Source organism: Nicotiana tomentosiformis, chromosome 5 (assembly GCF_000390325.3).
Source record: "Nicotiana tomentosiformis chromosome 5, ASM39032v3, whole genome shotgun sequence".
In the NCBI taxonomy this organism is placed as follows: Eukaryota; Viridiplantae; Streptophyta; class Magnoliopsida; order Solanales; family Solanaceae; genus Nicotiana; species Nicotiana tomentosiformis.
In genome coordinates this window covers 126,060,132-126,084,843 of record NC_090816.1, presented here as the reverse complement: position 1 = coordinate 126,084,843, position 24,712 = coordinate 126,060,132, and the positions used below count along the sequence as shown (strand labels likewise).

General features: G+C 35.8%; 2 protein-coding genes across 2 annotated transcripts; both read right to left on the bottom strand.

The window, feature by feature from the left end:
* Positions 1-1,784: 1,784 nt before the first annotated feature.
* On the bottom strand, positions 1,785-14,317 carry LOC104099451 (beta-glucosidase 42). Its single transcript, XM_009606452.4, has 13 exons — positions 14,016-14,317; positions 13,225-13,291; positions 13,093-13,151; positions 12,744-12,819; positions 11,182-11,256; positions 10,579-10,666; positions 9,683-9,908; positions 9,387-9,502; positions 5,186-5,400; positions 5,017-5,051; positions 4,836-4,938; positions 2,673-2,781; positions 1,785-2,108 (listed from the first exon to the last, which is right to left on the bottom strand). The coding sequence occupies exons 1-13, from the start codon at positions 14,175-14,177 to the stop codon at positions 1,913-1,915; spliced, it is 1,527 nt and encodes a 508-aa protein (XP_009604747.1). The 5' UTR covers positions 14,178-14,317; the 3' UTR covers positions 1,785-1,912.
* Positions 14,318-14,965: 648 nt separating this feature from the next.
* LOC104099453 (uncharacterized) lies at positions 14,966-20,190 on the bottom strand. The gene is made up of 9 exons (XM_009606454.4): positions 19,609-20,190; positions 18,174-18,697; positions 16,757-16,807; positions 16,560-16,667; positions 16,328-16,423; positions 16,020-16,118; positions 15,868-15,927; positions 15,647-15,768; positions 14,966-15,382 (listed from the first exon to the last, which is right to left on the bottom strand). The coding sequence occupies exons 1-8, from the start codon at positions 20,099-20,101 to the stop codon at positions 15,703-15,705; spliced, it is 1,497 nt and encodes a 498-aa protein (XP_009604749.1). The 5' UTR covers positions 20,102-20,190; the 3' UTR covers positions 14,966-15,382; positions 15,647-15,702.
* Positions 20,191-24,712: the final 4,522 nt, after the last annotated feature.

The following is a 24,712-nucleotide window of genomic DNA, read 5'->3' as shown; positions in this document are numbered from 1 at the left end:
TATGAATTTTTCCGAATCCAGCCCTTTTTATCATTGGCGGAGCTTCCGGGATCTGATCAACCCTGGCATTATATGTTTCCACTCTCTTGTCATTGGCTTCGACTCGTTTTGTGAGTTCTTCGAGCAATTTAGTAATTTCGGGAGTGGTCCCCGATTCTTGCTCGTTTGATTTCACTATGGCGGGCTCCGTTCTGGGGGTGATTTCTCGAAGCGGATTGGGATTTGGCCTGCTTTGTAAATGAGTTTGGCTCTGCAACTGAGCTATCGCTACTTGTTGGGCTTGTAACATCTCGAAGATCATGCGCAAGCTGACTCCGATTTCTCCCATGTTATGGGTGTCTCGAGCTACGGATCGAGTACCGCCCTGAATATTTTTTTCCGGTTCGGAACGTTGGTTCGCTTCAAGAGCCACTTGCGAATGTACATCTAACGATACTTCGGCTCGAATTTCGGGTACTTCCATTCGAGCCTCAGTGCCATCGTCAAGTGGCCTTCCGGCCCCGGGTACCAAGTTGTTGGTTTCATCTTGAATGACGGCTTCGTGGTCGATAGGTAAAGCCATTGCTGATTCGAAGTTGTAAACTGGTGTGTACTGCAAATTTATATTAAACAATCACTGTTATCCTTAGCCCCACGGTGGGTGCCAAACTGTTTACCTGAAAAATCAGATAACGTTAAATTTGTGTATGGTTCTAAGGATATGTGATACAATTTGATACAAATCGTATAGAGAAATAGAAATATGTGTATTTTTGACTATGAGAATGGGAATAGCGAGCGAAAGAATGAATAAGGTAAAATAAAACAAGTATGAGAAGATATTTTCCAATATGAGAAGTGATCTTTTGTTACAGTCTATTCTCTGTCTTCGTATGCTTATAAGGATTCCCCCTTTTAAAATAGAGGGATCCTACTTTATTTACAATAAAATAAAGCATATAGTGGAGGACCCATGATGAATTGTCTCTTCCTCGATTCCCGCCAAGATTCTCTCTCTTAGTGCGGTTGTAACGGCTCTTGTCTGCGAGCTCGACACTGGCTCGAACTCGTTATTGGGTCGAGCCCTCGGTTTTGGCTTGAATTCGACCTCCGGGGTGGGCGTAGCGCATTTCTGACCTCGAAGCAATGCCTTGCGGATCGATTTGGTCACGGGCTCGATAAAAGTATCGAGCCGATTCCTCGATCAGCCTCCGGACTCGAGGCACGTTTGTATTGCTTTCGGAACTCATCCCAAAATCCCACTCCGATTGCTTACCATTTGAACTCGACCGAACGTAGAAAGGCCGGAATCTATTTCGACCGTATACAAGTATTATTTGGAAGAACTTTTCAGCCATGGCGAAAACACTGTAGAATCTAAGTCCCAACCAAGAAGAATTAAACTCATTTGTAAGTAACACCTTTACACCCTGAAATCACTACTCACCTGATCAACAATATCCTTATGCTAACGCTCTTCCCTGCTATTTAATTTTTAAAAATAATTGTGGTTAGCCGATAAAGCACAAGCAGAATAGAGGCCTTGGTTGGCATAGTTAGTAACACGTATCCCAAGTGGAATAGTGAGTTGCGTACAGGCTGCTGGCAGTGGCGAAGCCACGTCCAAGTTGCTGACACTGTTTTGATAGTTAATATTTTCTTTAATGTATATATATTATATGTTGAATCCCCTTGATTTTTTTTCAAAAAAAATTGACACCCTTAGTAAAAAAAAATTCTGGTTCCGCTTCTGGCCTATTAAATAAAAGACACACACAGCAGCAGCAGCAGAAGAAACAGGCGAGTTATAATTAAACCTATCATACCAGAAAGATAAGCTAAGAGCCTTACAAGCAGTGTACAGTGATAGTCAGTGGGAAAACCAGAAACGAAAAAATATACTAGAAGCTAACTCCATAACACCAGAAGTTAGCTAATCTTCTTTCCCATGTTTTACTTGTCCACCTTTCAAGAACCTCATGAACCAGTAAGCAGAAGATTTCATATGCCGAGTCAGCCCATTCTTGAAGTCCACATATATCAAACCAAAGCGTTTTGTGTAACCCAGACTCCACTCAAAGTTATCCAGCAATGACCACGCGAAATAACCTCTCACATCAGCACCGTCCCTGTCGAGAATCCATCATCCACAGACAAATGGAAGTCAGCCTACGCGTTAAGTCAAATGGAAAAAAAGGAAAATAACATTTGATCCCATTATAGCCAGAAGCCATTCAAAAATGATCAAGAATTTAAATGTGAAAGCAAAACTATCATATGCATCAAAAGCTGATTCCTCCTCGTATGCTGTAATATTTATTCATTATGCTGAACTAATTTCCATCATTTTTTTGAAAAAGACCTAGAATAACAGTGGATGCCAACTGTTTTGGAAGAAAGTGGTTAAGATGAGAAAAGAGTAGAACTCATATTTTCTTTGCAGTTGCCTGAAGTTTCCCTATCAACGTCAAAAAGCCTAAAACAGAATGGGGAATGAACCAGAATATTTCAAGAAGCAAGTAATTCCTCTAATCTGGATGATTGACAAATAAAAGTTTGAATGAATGCAGCCAAGAATGCTGAACAATGAGCTACTAAGATCGACAGGTATCAGCCGATATTTATTATGCATGTTGATGCCAATACATGTTTATAACACGAGGCCTGTGAAACACAGGTTTTGGAGCACGCACAAGATTGCCTGATGAATAGCTGCAAGGTACGCCTTGAAGTAAGAAACTCTCGATTTGTCATCCAACATCTCATGGAGAGGAGATGTGTCTTCATCTTCATCGTCCATACCTGAACATGAAAAGTGAAATTGCAATAAAAAAAAACTGAATTGGGTTATCACCTGATAAAAATTATTAGAAGCGTTCATCAAAGTGTTAGTAGCAAGTTTGAAAATGAAAAAACTCTTTCACTTAATTAGGCCACACAATTATTTTAACAGTTAGAAAATTAGTTTATCAGGGAAGCTCCAATAGTAGCTCTTTCCTGTTTACAAGGTGCCCTCAGGTCTTCGTTCTTGAGAGTTGAGACATTGTCAAAAGCTACAAGTGTGTAAGAGAACAAGAATTTATTTGTTTTCACTACACCGTTTTGACCTCATAGCACATCGTTGTTGGCAGGTTAGGCCATAGACATGATTGTCCAGCCAAACAAGAATGACAACGGAAGTGCTCTGAGCATATTCTGAAGTGCTGCATTCAGCAGAAAATCATGCTCAAGTTCATCAAGTAAACAAGCAAACATGGATTTTACAGAGTGCCAACGGACAAGGAAAGCACGTGTCTTTGACACCAGGTCAGCTATACGCTGAAAATCCTCGACTGACTTTCTTTTCTCTAAAAAAAGAAGAATTTAAACTGACCCTCTTTTCTCCATGAAGGATGGGACAGAAATAATTACTCCCTCCATTAAAAAAAATGACAAAATACATAAGTTACCCCCTGAACTATGGACTAAATCTTTGTTACACACTTTCTGACCACGAAAATCATATTACACACTCAATCTTTCGAAAGTGTATCAAAGACACCCCACTTTTTTCTTGACCATTTGTCAAAACATGTGTGATGTCACGCACCAATAAAATCATGACACGCGTGTTTATTTTTATTAGAAAATAAAATACTTAAAATTACCCTAAACCCTTCTCTTTCCCATCTCTTTTTGTCCTCCCTCGCATCTCCATTGCTGCCGACTATACTAGAACCACCACCTTCCGATTTCAAACCAAAAATTAGGAGCCCAACTAGATTTAGTCCCCAAGTTTTAGACTTTAAATTCAGATTTAACACACACACGCGCACACACACACAAACCAAACCAGAAAAGATGTTATGGTTGCCCGATTCGCCGACATCCGCTCCGACCAGCAAACCACCCAATTAATAATTTTCTTGACAAAAGTCACTGATGTTGACCATTTTTGGTGATAGAGGGTGGATTTAGGTGTAACTATTGGCTGCAAAATGAAAAACCCATGACTAAGAACACCAAAACTACCCTCTACAAACTAACACTTTAAATGGTGGTTCTGCCATGGATGAAGCTAAAAGCTAAAATAATTATACGGATGTAGAGAATTAGGAAGAAGCAGCTGATTATATATTGTGTGTAGAAGAGGAAGATGAAGAATTCTAAATTGGAAACTGTTTGATAAAGCAAGAGAGTCATGGAAACCAGGGGATCCACCGATCAGTGGACTTAGTAGGATACTATGTCCCTTCGCCGGCAACAAGGTACATAAGATGATTAAAAAAAGAAAGAAAATGAAAAGGATACGCACGTGGGCTCCAAAAAAGGCTTTAGAAACAAAACAATTTACTATTCACTCGCCTCTTCTGAGTGTAAAACACTCGCGTGCCACGTAGCTAAACAGGGGTGTACTAGACACACTCGGAAAAGATTGAGTGTGTAAAATAATTTCCGTGGTCAGAAAGTGTGTAACAGGGATTTGGTCCATAGTTTAGGGGGTAACTTATGTATTTTGCCAAAAACAATTCACTCTTGCCAATATGGGATGTTCCAAAGTTGTCATATTTTTTAATAAATCCTTTTCTTCAGAAGAAACTTCAATTTTAAGCAAATGGAAATTTCTTGGGAAGACAGTTTTATTATATAACGTCAATAGTATAAACATGAAAATATTCCGTTTTCTAATATTGTATGAAAAAGCTTAAACGATGGTAATATTTATGGGATCGAGTAACAAACACACACACATTATAGAGAGACAGAGAGAGAGTAATTGTTGTATTAAGCTAGACAAGTTGGACGACACCAACGAAAACCTATGTACTACACCCTTTCAAGAACTAATCTCGATGGGTGAAAAGCAGCAGCATTACCATTCTCAGTGATATAGACTGGTGGATTGCCATATCTCTCTGCAATATAATTAAGAGCTTTCCGAATTCCCCAAGGAACAATGTAAAGCCATGAAGATGCTGCCTGCAAAAAAATTCACATTTCAGTATATGATGTCCAATATATATATCCAAGGAATTGGAAAAGAGAGATCACCCATACTTTCTCACCAATCACGTCTCCTCCTTCCCATTCAGCTATGACAAAACAGGGAAAGAAACAGAAAAAAGAAGAAAAGAAAAACGAAAACGAGTCAACTTAGGGAAATGCTCATATGTTTATGGACTAGAAAACACTAACAAGGGGCAAAAGTTGTTAAGGTCTCACTTACCAATTATATCTACATCCTGTATTTTATAGAAGTCATTCTCTTCAAAACTACTTGCCGCATGACCAACAAATCTTGAAGTATAGTGGTTTAGACCAATGAAGTCTAATGAATGTTTAAGCAACTCCTTGTCTTGCTGTGAAAACTTTGGAAGCCGAGCTCCAAGTCTTTCACGCATGCTTTCAGGATAATCTCCAAAGAATATAGGATCCAGGTACCTATTAGAATTGTTTGTTTAGAGATCACAAAAGAATAGAAGTAAACGAAGAAAAATTCCTTTTATCTGGCACAGCTTCCCCCTAATATACGCCTCCAATGTCCAAATGACTCCCCAAACATAACAGAATAAGCAGACAGTTGATACCTTATTTCACTATGAACATGCTTTAGAAGATAATGCATATGAGATTTTCAGAAAGATACATAAAAAGCTAGACGATATAAAGAACTTCTGGTACTTTTTATGTTTATTTATATTTTATTTAATATTGGCCTGAGATGAGTTTAAATGGAGTGACATGGTCGGTGAGGATTCATATAGCCGACCTCAACTTGCTTGGGACTAAAGCGTAGTTGTTGTAACATAGAAAGTCAGAATCTAAAGTACAAAGTCTAGAGCCTCAAGAAAGTTAAGTTTCATGTCATTTTTTATGAAGGTATTTCAAAGAAATTCTGAATCGAACATAGTAATAACTAATAACTTACAGCAAAGATGGTGAATGCGACATTTACTCCTAATCTGTTCATGGCAAGGTCCAGAATTTCATGAATTTCAAGCCAAGATATTTATCTCCTACACTACGTGATTCACAAAAATGATGATAAATTGACTAATGAATTGACTCATTATCAACCTTTCATTCAGAAAGAGGGAATGGAGAAAGGCACATTCCTTTCGGTCAAGTTTTATTTCCTCGTTCCTCTTAAATTATATGGAGTAATTATTTTTAGTGCACCACAGACAGAAAGACACAGTTATTTGTTGGATTGTTGGTTTGAAGAGGCACCACTTAGAAAATAAGTTCCAGATCTGTATAGTAATGCAATCACAGCAAGAAAGTAACAATAGCATAATGTCGACATGAAAACGAATGCAATCTAAGGTTCTTCCAGGACTAGGAGGTGGAACAGGTAAATCAATTTTTATCTAAAATAAAGGAGTTCAGGGATTCACTACAGAGCAGTATACTCTAATGGGAAAGTCAGAAAAAGAAGCTTTCAGTCAGTTCATGCTATGAGATTCTTAATCAGATAATGACAGAAACCAGGCAGTGTCTTGGAGCACTTTATAAAAACAAGCCTCGCCAAGCAGTGGCATGTTTTGTTCGGATAGAAACTTATGAGCTAGGAGACTTGCCTTACACAAGACGACTTGCGGAAGAGGGGTTCAATCACACTTGGAATGGATAAAGAAGAAGCGATGGAAGCAATTTAAAAAGGAAGTTGCAGCAGCAGTGTGGGGTGCTAAAAAGAGCAAGAAACTGGAAATTATTCAGAAGTGAATATGTAAATACCAATTTTGTAGTCACACAGGTTAAGAAAGAGATCATTGAAAGGATAGAGTTTTTACAAGAGTCTAGGAAAGCACATAAATGTAGATTTTTGATTCACAAATTATGTAACTAGTTGCTGGTTTTGTTGGAGGCCTATTTAATTATGTTACTCAGTTTTAGTAAACAGGGAACCAATGGGCTTCTTCTCCCCTCAAAAAGGATTCAGGCAGGGAGACCCACTCTCCCCTTTCCTGTTCATTCTGGCCATGGAGGGACTAAGCAAGATGTTGGTAAAAGCCAGAGAAATGCAGTGGATTCAGGGATTCAAAGTAGGCTCCAATATAGGGAACTCAGTTACTGTTTCTCACCTGTTATATGCTGATGGCACTTTGATCTTCTCTGAGGCAGATAAGTCACAAGTTATGCACCTAAACCTCACTCTTCTCCTCTTTGAAGCTTTGTCAGGGTTACATGTCAATGTGCTGAAAAGTATAATTTATCCTATCAATCAGGTGCCTAATGTAGAGGAGCTGGCAGGAATTATGGGTTGCAGTATTGGGATTCTACCTACAACATACTTGGGCCTACCACTGGGTGCTAAGTTCAAAAACTGTGAGGTATGGAATGGGATCATTGAAAAATTTGAGAAGAGACTAACCTCCTGGCAGCTTCGATATATTTCCATGGGTGGCAGATTAACTCTCATCAACAGTGTGCTTGACAGCATACCAACATACTACATGTCATTGTTTCCCATCCCAAAGAAAGTACTAAAGCAATTGGACATAATAAGGAGAAACTTCCTCTGGGAGGGTAATAGCAACACCCACAAGTTTCATCTGATAATGTGGGATAAAGTCGCTCAGCCAAAATGCAATGGAGGATTGGGAGTTAGAGATCTAGCAACCAACAATAAATGCCTACTAATGAATTGGCTTTGGAGATATGGCACGGGAGAATCAAGCCTATGGAAGGAAGTGATCGCTGCCAAGCATGGGAAAAGAGATAAATGGAGCACTAAAAGTTCTAATGCACCTTATGGTGTCGGTCCTTGGAAGTACATCAGTATATTGGGGAGTGAATTTTTCCAGTACATCCACTTCAAACCAGGCAATGGGGTTCACATAAGATTCTGGAAAGATAAATGGCTAAACAACACTTCACTCATGGTTGAGTGTCCTAGCCTATATCAGATTGTTGTTCACCAGAATTCCTCTATAGCTCAAAACAGAAATGGTAGCAACTGGGATGTTCATTTTAGAAGAGCAGTGCAAGACTGGGAAATTGATAGCCTATTTGATATGCTAGCAAAAGTGGAGGGGTACAATACTGATGTGAGCCAACCAGATACCATCTGCTGGGGAATAAGGGCACCTTCACAGTAAAAGAATGCTACAGGCAGATTGGTTCCCAGAACCAGATGATAGATGCATGGCCCTGGAAGTTAATATGGAAGACCAAACTACCTATCAAAGTCATTTGCCACAACTGGATTGCCCTCTATGAGGCCTGCTTAACTCAAAACAATCTCAACAGAAGAGGTTTCCAGTTGATCAACAGGTGTTATCTATGTCTGGGAGATGCAGAAACTGTCAACCACCTGTTTTTGCACTGCCCTATGGCTTTTGACCTTTGGAATATGTTCCTTTGCATTTTTGGCCTGCATTGGGTCATGCCACAGAATATGAAAGAGGCTCAATTGAGCTGGAGTTTATGGAGAGTTGACAAGACCATCAAAAAAATCTGGTTGATGATCCCTAGTGCCATTTTCTGGTGTTTATGGAACGAGAGGAATAGAAGATGTTTTGATGGAATCTCAACTCCAAATCACACTCTCAAAGCTAATTGCCTGCTCAATCTTTTTTGTTGGACTAAGTTTGCTTCGGTAATTAGCACTGACCAATTTATGAACTTTGTTAGCTCCCTGGTCTTAGATTGACACTGTAAAGGGAGCTACAATTCTTATTTTTTTCATTCTGCATTTCATTACTTTTGTAATTCGCATCTCCCTGATGCCTTTTGCTAATGGAACACCTTATTTCATCAAAAAAATAACATGTTACTCTTCCAGGAAGATGAACATGATGTGTAGGTGCTCTTTAGGTGTAAGTGTTTGATTGTTAATGGTAATTTTTCACAGTTATTACCAAAAAATCTGAGCACTAGATGTTATTTATGTAAATATTGGTGTGTTACATTTTTGTCCTGTTGGTGCGGAATGAACATTGCAGGAGAGAGTGCCAACCAGGGGTAATAAACTTGACGTTAGATAGATTAATGTAGCTCATGATCAAAATTTTCAGTTTATGTGAAATATGTTAATCCTTTTATGTGGGTAATTTTCTTGGTAAGTTTGTGAGATATGTTATGCTTTCAACTGCACGACTTGAGATGATGGATAAGGACTTAAATACATTCTATCTTTGCAATTAATCTTAGTTAATTATTAGCATGGACTTCCTTCACGAAATAAATACTGTTAACCAAGTCATTAGTGTTTAGTTCCATATGCAACAGACAATAGCTTTTATGATGATGATACTACAGGTTTCTGTCTTCAGCCCATATGTACTACCTATTCTATCAGATATCTGGAAAATCACTGAGGTACAGTTTTTATGACTGACTGGAGTGTTGGGTCTTTCCACTTTAAGCTACCCTTTATAACATGAACTTTTGGCTGACCACAGCATAGATATAACAATAGGTACCATCCAAGCTGAAAATCAAGGCGCCTTGTTGCAGCAGCTTTGTCTTCCAAATTATCTGATAAAGGCTCAGGCCATTCACAATCCACAACCAAGCCTATTTCCCCTCCTTGCTCATCCTGTAAATATAACACCAGTCAATATCATCACCAATCGTAAAGCAAAAAACTGCCGTCCCCAACTTATTAGGAAGCTTAAGTCATGAACGAATAATGTAAAGTAATCACAGAAACTTTAGTTACAACACCTAAGCCTATCTATCAGTGAGATAGAGAAAACTCTCAAACTGTAAGAGCTACCTTAAATTTATTTCTATAGATGGAAACAGCTTCTGCATGTGCCAACAGCTGATTATGTGCTACCAAGAATGGTTCAGTAGAAGAACTTTCACTTCTTCCGGGTGCATGTACACCAGTACAATATCCATTCACAGCTGTCTGAAGAGGTTCATTAATTGTAATCCACTTCTTCACTCTATTGCCAAAGCTAGCAAAGCAAGTCTCTGCATAGATGGCAAAATACTTTCTAGATATTTGCCACGAAAAGCCAAGTTGATTGTTAGGAGGTGACTATCAACAAATTATTCCACAAGGAACGTGGATAAACAAACTTTAATAGCAGCTTAAATGAAAAGGAAAAAGCCTGCCTTCTTAAAAAAAGGTAATTAAACATTTAAAAGAATGACTAGCTAACTTCAAGTGTTTAGGTAAGGGCAGAAAATCGTAAGCAGGAGATAAATAAAACTCCACAGACATTCTAAAAAAAAAGAATAAGGTGCATGGTTTCTTGTGTCAACACAGGTTCATAGATGTTCGCTGAGAAGAATATTACAATCATAATCACAGCAATCAGGAACTGATTGGAAGCGGCAGATCCTCATATAATATCCCTTCAGAAACCTATGACTAACATAGATCAATTAAACCAAAAGTGCTCCATCAGATTTAGAGAACCCATGAATGCTACACTTTATATGGAACTTGATTTTAAATCGCACTACCATACATTCGCTTTACAGCATTTTCAGCAACCAGAGACATCAGTGTTCCATCGGATCTAATAATAGCAAAAATCATGTTGAAAATTTTATGATACAGACTTCGAATTCCATATACATCACCCACTCTGTTATAAGCATCAAAAAAAAAATTAACGTGTTGGTTACCAGAGTAAAATTTAAAGGACTGGAGCTTACACAGTTTGTTCATCTAACCAGCCGCCACAAGATTCCTGAAGATTCAAAGGGAGATCCCAATGGTACAATGTTATGTAAGGCTCAATGCCTGGAAAACAAGGCATAAATTCATCATTAAAGGACAAAAAAGGAAATGATTAATCAGTATAAAAACCTTCACTTCATCTTTATGTTTACAGAGTAGAGGCAGCTGGCAGATTTTTATACGTAAAACCAAAGGCTATGATAATACGCAACCCATACTTGAAACTCATGGTAACATTATGGAATTCAATTCCAAGAGAGAAAGTTTAGCCAACATACCTCAATTGAGCTTTTCTTAAATTACTACAACATTCCGGAAATTCTAGCAATCCCAATCAATTTTGAGACATAATAAAATTGAACCATAATTAGGAAAATATTCATGGTCTCAGCTCATTTGAGCATTTTATCAAACACTAGGTGTGCAAATTTAACCATAAGGTTCTTCTGCAAGATTTCCTTCACTACACAACCCAATCCTTACTTATTTAAGTTCAACAATCTTCCAACAATTCTTATTGATACATAAATGTATAAATAATACTCTCATATTAACAATGGGGAGCAATAACATCTTACCCCTCTCAAGAAGTGCATCAATAATATCATTGTAGTACTTTACGCCTTCATGGTTGATTTTGATCCCCAAACCGTCTACATAGGTGGAGAAGACCTTATCAAAAATCTGTAAGATATTACAGTGGCTAAGGAAATAGATATCTAAAAACATAAGATCCGAGTTGCCGAGCATAAAAGTCGTGTATTGACTAGACGTAGGTATGGTAAATTGGCTGCAGAAGTTATTAAAGTTAACTGAAAAATGGGATAACACATTTAAGCACGAAATCGGAGTGCACTAACTTGCACGATATCTAGCACAACTGAAGCCCCAAGCTATAATAAGTGTAGGTAAAATTTGTTAGCCCATAACACAGATATTCTACTACATAATTCCCCAAGAAATGATTTAACAATAAGAAAATGCAAGGTCAAAACCTTATAATTTACAACTAGAGAGAACAAAGATCTCACAAGATATCTAGCATAACTGAAATTACAGACAAATTTTCATGAAAACTCTTTTCACAATTTTCAATCTTCGTTTAAAATTGAATAATCTTAGTTTGAAGAGAACAGAATTAGTCTTTAGGGAATGAGCTAAAGATCAACATCTTCTTTGTGGAAAATTATGCTTTTTGAGCAGTACTGCTAAGTTGTCTTAGAACTCCTTTTAGGCCGGAACAACTCCTCTAGTCCTTAGGGACTTCAGGTAGTTCTTTACATTATTAAACTACATGTATTTTTGCTTACATCAGCATATTCTTGGTGCTGTTTCTTATCCAAACTAAGAGCATTACTGCAGCCTAATATGTTTGTGATTCATGTGGCACACTGGAAGTTATTCCTTCAGATTCTTTGCCTTTTCTTTCTTATCCTTCTCATGTTAATGCATATCTAAGTCTCTAACCTTAAAATATAGTGAGGACTTTTCAGGTTTTATCATCTAGACATTGTTCTTCCACCGACATCACCAAACTAAAAGCACACTTCTTATGCATCCATCTTTGTTACGCATATGCATTTCTTAAAGCGTGTAGAACCAGCTTCTTCAACTCATTCCCGAGCTCTTTGCTTTGTTATACATATTCATTTCTTAAAGCGTTTACTCGTTTAGAACCAGCTTCTTCAACTCATCCCCGAGCTCTTTGCTTTTAAACACTAACCTAGTTTAAATTTTTTCCAGATATTTTCAGCCACAGACCAAACTAAAGCCTGAAAGCATAACTTCAAATCTGCTTGACTATAAGTTGTTTGATCACAAGAGAAATACCCTCACATTTGTTTGACATCCATACAAATCAAATCTTTTTGAAGCAATTCGTCACTTGTTCTAGAAAACCTTCCTGATTTAACAGTCCCTATTTCCTTTTTAGATGATTTCAGATACTTTTAACTTTTAAAAATGAAAGCTTTTTCTTACAAAATTCACATCGTAAATTGGAAAAGGAGAAGGCAGCTTCCCAGCAATAATGTTTTCTTATATTGCACAAGAAAGTTGTGTTTACTTTTAACGGAGATTATGGAGGTGGTCTATGTGAATGAAAAAAACAAAAAGAATTAACAAAGGAAAAACTTAATACCAGGAAAGATGCGACTCCATGATATTGAAAAGCGATAAGCCTTGACCCCCAACTTGGCTATCAACTCAATATCTTCCTGTATTTAAAAGAACAAGTTAAACCCAAAAAGAAAGAAATTCACTGCCATGAATAATAAGACAACAAAAGTGAAGTATATCGACAAAAGACTAATAAAACACAAAGCATATATCGTTTTAACACATCCTACAAACCAAACATAAAGTCCAAAAAAAATAATACCTATCTTCCCTTGAAAAATTCTTCTAAATCCAATGTCAAATCAATTTTCTTTTTGCTCAAAAAGAAAAATTGACAAAAAATATAAATAAATAAAAAGGGAGAAAGCTACCTTGTAGCGATGAAACTGATCAGCAGCCATATCCCCAGTGCTTCCATCACATATTTTGCCTAACCAAAGCAAATTTCAAAAAACAAAAACAAACAAATGATTAAAAAAGAACAGAGAGAGTTGACTATTTACCTTGAGTATGTGAAAATGAATCCCATATGCTCGGACCCCTTCCTCCCTCTTTACTTCCACCTTCAACCTTTTCACCATTTACCAAAATTCAAATAATAGCTCATTATATAATGGGAGATAGTAAAGAAAATATTACTATGTGTGTCCCAATTTATGTGATGCACTTTTATTTTTTGCATGTTTCAAAAAAAATGACACATTTCTATATTTAGAAATAATTAACTTTAAAATTTTCATTTTACCTTTAATGACAGGGGTGTAACTGAAAGGTTAAGTACGGGTTCGGCAGAACCTAGTAGCTTTAATCCAAACCTTGTATTTTTATTAAGAACTCGTCAATATGTACAAAAATGAAATTCAGAAACTAACTACTAATACTCGATATCATTATCCTAGAATTTAGAAACATGAAAAAGAATTATCCAAAATAGCTGCTCATCCAACTGCTTAAACAAAAAATAGCCGGCGTATGTATAATACATGTATAATATGTGTATGTGTATAAGCATGTATAATTAGTGTATAATTAGTGTATAATCTATGTATACCGGCTACAAAAATAACAATAAATCTGGCTGGCTATTTGTGTAAAGATCCCAAACATAAAATTCAAATCTTAGCTCCGCCTCTACTTAATAATATGATCAATAGCCATACAAATATCTACAATTTATTTTAGATCACAAATTAAAAAGTTTTTCTTTCATTATTAACCTCTGCGTACATTCAAAGTGCATCAATAAAATGAAACGGACCAAGAAAAATGACAGGAGCGGTGAAATGGAAGAAACCTGGTAAGCAGAAGTGGCAACACCGAATATGAATTGGGGAGGGAAGTCAGAACGAGAGAGTTGGTGCTTAGAGCTATAAATGGAGTTCCATTCTTCCTCTATTTTCTTCTTCTTCTCTAAACCCATTAGTTTTCTTGAGTTTACACTGGAATTTGTTTCCATTTCTATTAAGGGGTTTAATTCTAAAATGATTTTTCAGAACTTTAAACTGAACGAAAATGGAAGTGAACTGTGAAATAGTGAAAGTGAAGAGAATACGGCGGAGCGTGTCTCAACTGAACCTTTTCTTTTTTGTTTTTCCTTTTCTTTTCTTCTTTCCAATCTACTTAGTATAGCATATAGTAGTAGTATATTACAAAGATATAAATTATAAATTTGTGCGTAAAAATTACAATATATATGAAATCATAATTTTAGAATATAACAGCTTGGATGGTAAAAATTTTAAAAATTAAACTTATAAAATTTAAATTCTAAATAAATGAGTAATATAAAATAGTTTAAATTATGAATGAATTTTTTAACTTGCATGATAGTAGCTTATATGTTATCATATACCCATTATTTTGTTTCTCACAAAAAAAAATATATAATTTTAATGAGGGACACATTGACATGTTTGGACAGTGTCATTTATGATTTTATATTACGCGCTTTCTATTCCTTCAATTTGTTTGACGTTATATATACACAATATTACGAGTAAATCTACACCTGTATAACGGGACCAATAACCTCCTTTGACTCAAAAATCAACAGGTGAAATCTTGGTTTCAGTATCATGGCCAACAATATATCTCAACTAATTTATCGGGTACTTGTTACCTCTTGCATAATTTTTAATAAAATCTCGTAATGGGATCACTTGACATGTTTCAGTATCATATGATCTGAAGAGGCTAGTGATAGGAGTCCCCAGCCAAAATGCATCACGAGTATTACAGGCGACATACAGGAAATCATTGGGAAATGCTTTTATTTCGTTTTCAAACTTAAGTGTTCATCCTTAGACCAAATCAAGAACATAGCACAAGGCATGATCCCTCCAAAAATGAACAACTCGATAGTACAATGGGCCTGCATAAACATAGTATCTTCAACTGTTGCTTCACTACCTATATACCCGGCTCAACATTCTTGGAGAACAATCAAATCGAGGATTCGGAGGAGAATTGGCCATTCAATCTTGTGAAGTAGCCGAGACTGGAACTGGGAAAAGAGATTCTACCATAATTAGTAACTACAACAACCAAACCAAGAACAAATTCCACCAAAAGGAAAGGTAAAAGAAATTAAGGTAACTAGCTTATGAAAAAGATGGGCAATATTGATGCCTCCATGCTTTCGACCTATCCATTGTTCAAGCTCTGCCAAAACAAGAGAAACGGCTAATTAGTCCAAAACCTCATAGAAGAAAAGTTCAACCTTCAAAAGCCAGACTACTGGATATCTCAAAGATTAGATACACTTCAATCATTGAACAAATTTATAAATATACATAACCATTTTCCACCTATTACTATGATGAATCCCAGAAAAATCGAAATGTGTGGACAGTGGTGGCAAGAGGACAAAGGACGAATGGAAAAATATGACAACCACAGGAGACTAACAGAACTTCAAGTTCTTACCTGCTATAACAAAAAATGTGCCAAGCAACACCACAGAAACATCTGGAGGATACCTATTACAATAAGTATGACTCGACGACAGTTCGCCCAAACTTTTCTTCAACATCCTTGGGTGTCTCAATCTAATCCAAAAATAATCAAGAAGAAGTCAAAGTTAGAAAACAAAGAAATGGGGCAGAGTGGAGAGTAGCATCAGAACATAAGCAGAACATTTGACTTACCGCATTTAGAGCTTTGAAAAGAGCCTTAACTGTGTTATGTGGGTTCCTTGAGCCAACAACCTGTCGGAGTATGATGTTACAATGATGGGCACGGAATAAATACCAAATTTCAATATTACGTGACCTGCTTGATAAGAATTATAATACAATACCTTTGATTTTACATTCCTGAAACCAGCTAAATGCAAAATTGTTTGGACGGTTCTACCTGCTTTCATCCCTGTTTGAGTAGGAGCGGGCCACAGATATACCTGCATTGAGGTGCAAGTAAGCAAAGGTTCAAGACCAAAGAGTCAAAAAATGAAAAATAGAGAAATTTTACCCTTTATAAACAGAAAACTAAGACTCCTCTTTTTTTAAGTAGGCATAAAGAGAAAGTCACGATGCATTTGCTACGTGTATGAGCAAACAAAAACTTAACAAAAGAAAGACTAAAATTCACACTCCAAATAGTTGGCACCTTGGTCTTTTTGTAGCTTGTTTGAACTGCATGCGAAATTGTATGCTCCTCATGCCGCTCGACATAATGTAGGTTCTGAAAGCATTTCTCATATGCCTGCACAATTCATTTTAAAAACAAAAGTCTTGTTTTAGCAGAGTTTCTGAAAGATCAATCATCCAATCCAAGGCATTGATCAAAATGAAAACATGCCTTTAAATGGAATGGTCAAACAATAAACAGACTCCTGTACCTTTTGCAGGGCAATGGGAATAGCTGGACCTTTTGCCTTTGCGAAACCAACAACTCCGTGATAGTTCCCACAAGCCAACAAAGCAGTATACTTGACAACTTGTCCCCCCTGTATCACATTTCAACCATTATTTGTGAAATTGTTTATTCAAGCTCCATTAAAAAAGAATGAGAAATCCATTGGAATAGCCGCATTACCTTAGTAACCTTACATGTCCTATTGACATCAATGAGTTTCACATCAAAACCCTGCCATTGTCAATAAATAATAAGTGAAAATGAAAGAATGATCGCGTCCAATTCCGTGAAACACAGATTTTACGAAATAACTCAGAATATACCCATAAGAATCATAGACATAACATCAGAGGGTGATTTGTTAATGTAACGTTCTTGAGGAACAAATAAAAGTTCTCAACATAGAAACAAATATATGCAAATGTGGAAACAGGGTTCCCACATCACATTTCACTTAAGAGTCCTAGGAATACCGAAGATATTAGCAAATATTACAAGCTCTCATTACTTGGACTTAACCATGATCTGAACTCTTGGATGAGCTACTTCAATAACGATTACTTATTGAAATTTGCAATATGCCGGAGGATTCTCGGATGGTCCCTCTTATCAGACAACTAAATGTATACTGCCCATTTTGTTTGGTCAGAGAACTCTTAAAGGCAACCAAACTAGATGAAGCGTTTTGGAATCACCTAGTTTTCCTTTCTCAAAATGAAACGTTATTGGGAGCACAAGCCAAGAATGAGAATTGATTAGTCCATTTCGTGTCAACATCCACTCTTCCTCATTCTATTTCTTAATTTTTTGGTACGGACATGTCAGATGAACTATTTAGTTTATCAGAAAAAAGAATGTCAAAATGCGCTATTTAGCAGCGTCTCAACTAAAAGGTCTCCTACCATATACTAACACGGAAAGAGGGGCAACATGCACCTACTTCCCCCAAACAAAAAGAGGGGAGCTTTTTCGGCTACAGACTAATCTACTGGACATTAGGAGTTTTTGTCCGCTGCATGGGCGCTAAAAACAAAACAAAAAAAAAAAGATATACATAGCATGCTTCTACTTTCCGTCCAGCAGATTAGAATCTGACCTTTAACTAATAAGATTCTCATTCTTGCCAAACAGCTTAGGAAAATTTCATTACTTGCCAGACAATTTCTATCAAAATAAAATCAATTATTAACCTGTTCCTCTAACAGTATGAAGAACACAACCAAATTTTTGCTTTTTGAGAACCAACACAGCCAATTTTCCTAACACCACAATCATTTCAAAGAAGCCATACAGGGAAATTAAATCAAGAAGCTGAAGTGATATAAGAAAAGTGATTAGTTAAAAGCTATCCCTATTCCCTTCTATATGCTATGAACCAAAATACTAGACACGTGAACATAGTGTACGTGTGAGTCTGGCCTCGAAGTATTTGGTACCATCAACATGCTTCTTGTAATTTTACTTCATTTTATTGCCAGAAATTTTGCAGGATAAACGTTTTCCAACTAAAACGACTTTCCCAAAAGTTAAGTCTCATTTGCAAGAAAGTTAAAACCAATGCTTTCATATTATAACCAGCATAAGACTTGGCACTTACTTTTCTGTACAGAGGTCTTCTTTTCTTCTCTGTCAACGAGTTCCTTTCTTCAGCAAGATCTCTGATTTCCTCTTCTAAGAGCTTACCCCTTTTCCCAAAGGTGTGGTCCAATTCAGCCAGTTTCTCTTCAAGTTTCCTATCAATGGCATTGAGCTTCTCTAACAATATATCATCCTTCTCTTTCATGTCATCAAACTCTATGTCATCGTCGTCATCTCCTCCTTGAATCATCTCCTTTTCCTTTTCAAACCCAGCATGTTCTAAAAGATCTACATTTGGTCCCACCTGCTCATGTTGAATGATTCCGTAATTCTCTGGGTCATTGGGATCATAAGCTTCCTTCCACTGCACCATTCGCATGGCCCTATTTATCTTCTGCTGCAAAAGAAATCTTTCCTTACCCTCGGCCACTTTAAGGCGGTTCATCAGTTCACCAATCACACGATACTCTGGTCTCAACTGGAAATGCTTTTGCTCAAACTTGTCAATTCTATTCATCCATTTGAATGCATCATCAAGAGTCTCTGGTCAAAACTTCCGTAATTTGTCAATTCCAATTCAACAACAAAATGATATGAATTTGTTTTGCAAGTCCTTTCACATAGTTGACTTTCACATATATACGCACAGACAAACATAAGTCTAACAGTATGTGATTATTTTCTCATATATATTCCAACCTAAACCCCAAGAAAAAACTTACCCAACATTTACATTAACTGATATTTTTGGCCGTACTGTTCACATCCATCCTATAAACAACATAAACCTGAGGGTAACTTCTAATCCCACCAATTATCAAGCTTTCTTTGTGTTAATAAACTAACACTATTTTCCTCTTCTCTCCTCCGCCATTTCCTTATGAGAGAAGTCATAAGCAAATACACCTTTAACTTCTAGGGAAAATGTCATTTTACTGCAAAAAAGATCATTTTTTTCGTTTACTCAAAATCGAAAACCTCTTCACCTTACTATAATACTTGGGTTCTAGAAATATTTACACAATCAGTTCACTAAACGGTAATTAAAAAGTAATTGTATGTCACTCTATTTTTTTGATAACCAATTGCATGTAACTCTATTTAATAGCATTCATTAATAGCCTATAAAATTTTGTAAGTAACTTGTTATAACACATTAAGTTACAGCGGCGGTGTAAAACATATTACAATGTCAGTGTATATAACTTAGACCCAAGCTATTGATGTTTCAATAACCTATTATGACACGTTAAATTACCCATATGGCATACAAAAATATTGAGGCATTGGTGTATATAATTTAAATCCTAACTACTAATGTCTCAATAACATATCATAATGGATTAAATTACACATGTGGTCTAAAACAATATATTATAGTGTCGGCGTATATAACTTAAATCCTAACTATTAATGGTCTCAAAAGGGCATAGATGAAAATTAAACTATCATGCCTGCATCAGTGAAGTTCTTAAGGAGCTCTTCATGTCGCTTAAACTTTTTTTCAAAAGTATCCCATCGTTTATTAATAGCCTCAGCAGTCCACCGTTCATCATCATCATCAGAATCAGAATCCGTAGGCTCATCAAAATAGCTAATTTTTTCTTCCTTAATCTTTTTTTTCTCGAGCTTCTCAATTAGTGGGCCCACGCCCATGAAATCCTCATTTTCCTCAGCATCAATATCCGTTGTATCTAATCCTTTCTTCTTTCTCTCTTCCCTTTCCCTTTGCTTGTCCCTTTCCACGTCAAGGAATAGCTCTCTAATTACCCTATCCGCCTGCGGTGTTCGGTATGATGCGGAGGAGAATAAACGTACGGAATGCGGCGGGAGCGGCGGATGCCGGAAAAGTGGCTGATTTGCTGCGCCGGCGGCGGACGATGATGAAACGAACCGCAGTTGATTGCGGAGTAGTCGAGCCCAAAACGTCGTCGTTCTGCTACTCATTTTGATCTGCTTTTTCTCCTCTTTGAACTAATAGAACTTCATTTCATTTGGTTTCAAACAAAAATGGTGTGGAGAGTGAAGAAGGAAGAAGTGGATGCAGGGTTTAGGGTATTACGTAACCGGGTCGGGTTGGAGTTGCGGGTCGCTAGATACCTTTTTGCCTTTTTGTTTTATTTTCCTTTTTGTTCGCATTTTGTGTTGATCATTTTTTTATCACTTGTGGTTTTTGCATTGCATGTATACTAATTACCAACCAAGTATAATTCTGAATTAACTCAACTAATGAAGACATACAAAAACAACTATTACAACAAAGATTTAGTTTTCACAAGTTGGTCAGCTTTATGAATCATTAGTGACTGTGTTATCTTATTTAAATTATCTCATTTCAGTTAATTGAAGGGGAACATTAGCGTAATTGGTAAAATTGTTGTCATGTGACTAGGAGATTATAGGTTTGAACCGTGAAAACAACTTCTTACAGAAATACAGGGTAAAACTACACACAATAGACCCTTATGGTCCGGCCATTCTCCGAATTCCGCACATAACGAGAGTTTAGTGCACAGGGTTACCGTTCATCTCATTTCAATTAATAATGATAATGCTCACACATTTTTATAGCATCATTTTAAATTTTACACCACTATCAACCTTTATCCTTTATACAATAAATTAAAAATATCAACTTTACAAGACTTAGAACCTGAAATCTCAAGGTTTAAATTGCTACCCAAAGATGTCATCACCTGCATGTTGATTTGCATCATTTGGCGGTTTGAAACTATATGAATAATTAGAATCATGCTTCTCTTTGATTCTACAATTTAGTTGAAAGTGTATCTTTCAATTTAGTTATCTTTTCTTTATTTTGAACTTAAGTTAATTTGTTGCACAAGACATTTATGTTATATTAATGTGTGTAAACTATAAAAGTATATATCATTTTCCTTGGAAGTGAAAATTTATATATTAGTGTTAAAGTTAGTTAATAGCATTATATCCCATAGAATTGCTACTTAAGATATTTTGATTGCGAAGTTAAGCTAACTTAATAAAATATTACCTGAAATAAGTCTAACAAAATGTGCTCCTTCTTTATCCATCAAATATGTGATGTCCATGACGGCGGGCGACTCACGAGGACGGGTCAAGCAGAACTGGCAAGTTTCTAGGCTAGCAAACTTTTGAAGAATGGGTGTACATGACACCTTAGGCGCAAATCGGAAGGGGGAGAGAAAAGTGGAGAGCTTTACAAGGAATGACACAAGTCACATCGTATGCGCGCTTTATGGGGCTCGAGGTGGCGTTGCCCTAAAAAAGTCAAATCCGTGCGGATCAAAACCCAAAGCGAACAATACGTATCATGAGCTTGGATCGTAACAAAAATGGTATAAGAGCCGAATCTCCCTCATTTACGATGGTGGGGCAAACTCAACAGTCAATTGAGTTTAGGCAAATCCCATATCCTTGAGAAGGTGGTGGAGCAACCTCAACGAGGACGATGAGTCCCGGGGGAGGGGGTGAATGCGATGTACATAGTGAATGGCTGGACAATGAGGATTGACAAGCTTTTAGGTTGGCAAGCTTATGAAGAAGGTAAGCACATAATACCTTAGGCGAATCCTACATCGAATTGGAGAGTAAAGTGAAGAGTTTTATAAGGTATGACACAAGTTCACATGGTATGTGCGCTTTTGGAGCCGAGGTGGCATAGCCCAAAAAAGATAAACATGTGCGGCCTAAATTCGAAGCGGACAATATGTGTCATGGGCCGTGATAAAATGCTTCAAAGATTGAAGTCGGACTTGCAACTTATCATTCTGTTGTGTTAGCTCATGGGTGATGAAAAAATATTATATACATGTGTTAATATTTAAATGACCGCAGATATAAAAATAGGACGCAAATAAAAAATACCTGAATGTTATGAGTAATATTTGTGTAGAAATTCAATAATAAGATGGTATTTCTGTACGGTTTATGTGTTATTTTTTTCATATACGACTATCTTATCTATAGTTTATCATAGGCATTGATCACCTTTAATTTTGTGAGATAAAATATATTGAACGTAATTTATCTCAAGTTTTATTGGTGTTCAAAATGGCCCCGAGAGTGCAATCGAAAACAAGACCTAGCTAGTCGCAACATAGTGTCCCGTTACGTGAGATTATATGAATTTGCATGGATTGAAATGTTATGATTTACTCACATGAAGAGATAGAGGGTGATGCAGTAACATTTGTGATGATTTTGTCGCGCAAATTCAATTATAATTATAACTTAAATACAAAGACATATAAATTATATACTCTCATGAATATTAAAACTCAAATATACCTTTGTTGTTGCATAAAAAACTCAAAAGGCGGGTAAATAAGATTAAAAGTCAATTGTGCATACAAACATAAAGGTTATAGGCATAAAAACATTTGTTACAGGGGTTCGATAATGATATGTAGATCAATTAAAAATAAATTTCTACATAATTTTGATGGAGATTTTAACATATCAAATAATTGAATTTGTACTACTAGCTAATTATATAGTTGGAAACGAACAAAATTGTTCTAGGAGGATTTCACTCTGTTGATTAATTAAATTTAATGTGAAAATGTAATGCAGAACTCTTTGCACACAGTTAATCTCATTGATTTAATTATATTACGATAATAACTTATATAATAATATAAATGAATTTAAAATCACAACTTAATACAATAAATGACATCAAACTATAAATAGAACAATAACTATGCTTATTCGTACAACGGTACAATTAAATTTATATTTTGGTTTATAGATGCGTGAATTAGTTTAATCCAAAAAATACGAATAAACGAGAATGAAATCAAGAATGTAAAAATAAGTTAAAGAACTACAAGTCTGTTTGTGTCATGATCTTCTTCGGAAGTAGTACTATGAACAATATTAAGAACAAAAGAAAGCAAATAATTTTATAATTCGAGAGTAGAATATAGCTTTTGTGTACAAAATATTTTGTCCGTACAATGGATGGTAATTATCCTATTTATAGCTTTATTTAGGGAGACAATATCCCAAAATCAAGCTCCCATTGAATGAAAATAAATCGGTCATTGATGGATGCATAATGGTTGGCTATAAATGCAGATATTTTTTGTAACAGTTGCTAATGCTATCCGATGTCAATTATTTGAATCTTTGTTATCGGCTACTCTGTCTTTCAAATTCTTCCAGCCACATCCTACCTGCATCCGGTGCCAGCTATCTAGTAACTCACATCCTACCTGTCTTCGGTTCCCCGTGCCACTTCGTCATTCGTCCAACTGTCGCTAACCAATTTTAGCCCACACAAACTATGCTTTAGTCCTAAACTATCAGTAAAACAGCTAAAACTAAACTCTAGAAAGAAAACTTAAACATGAGAAAACAAAATTATTATGTTATAAAAAACAAGCAATTTATACTATATTAAAAGCACGAAGGTCCTTAGTGAAATGTTGTTAGCCCCTTTTACACTTAAAAAATCGAATTTACACTGGATAAAATTGTAATTTAAGTTGCCTTCCTAATATTTAGGAATAAACATTCAATTACCATTTATGCTAATTTCTCTAAAGTTAGAACTTTAAAATAAACTAGAATTTTATATGTTAATATTTCTTTATTGGATTGTATTACAATGTTATTTGCAATAGGAAGACGTGATTTTAATACACTAAAGACTTAGTGTTTCAAAAGAAAAAACAATACTAGCTTTTTACCACGTCCAATCTCCGTATTATTTGTAGAATTTTAAATTAAAACGCTAAAAAAAGAGAGAAGATTAATCAAGTACACTACTAAATTGATTAGTTTATATAATACAAAATAACTTACATATCTACCTATCTATATTAAAAGCACGAATGTCTTTAATGAAATATCGTTCGTCTTTTTCACCATTTAAAATTAAACTTCACATTAGACAAAATCATAATTTAGTTATTATTGTAATATATAGTACTTTGAAATCAACTAATTTGGTTATAAAATATTTCTTGTGTTGAATTATGTAGGAAGTTAGGACTTTAATATAAATATTTCTTGATTTTATGCAGGAAGTTAGGACTTTAATATAAATAATTTTCCAGATTTTTTTTTATTTTTTTCGGAATAAGTGTTGATTTTATATTTTAATAAAAATTTCAGAAATAAATATTTTTTTCAATTTTTTTTTACTTTTTTCGGAATAAGTGTTGATTTTGTATTTTAATAAAAATTTTTGAGAAAATATTTTTCACGAAAAAATAATTTTGCTATGGTGATTGTTTAGGTGGATGACCATATAAGCAAATTTAACCCAGTTGACAAGATTAACAGTTTAAGTGTATTTGTGATTCAAAATATAGAGGGCACTGATATTGGAAACATTTTTGAGATGTTTCAAATAGTTGAAGGGCATTTTTGCCCTTTTCCGTTTCTATAATTACAAGTAAATTATTAGTATCAAAATTAAACGGGGTATCACAGTCCTACATAATCTAGTTGTGTCTGGATTGACGTCATTTTCAGGTGGTTCGACCAATCAAATTGTGTATTTCTCTAATACATTCTATGTAATAAAATGAAAATGAAAATAAATAA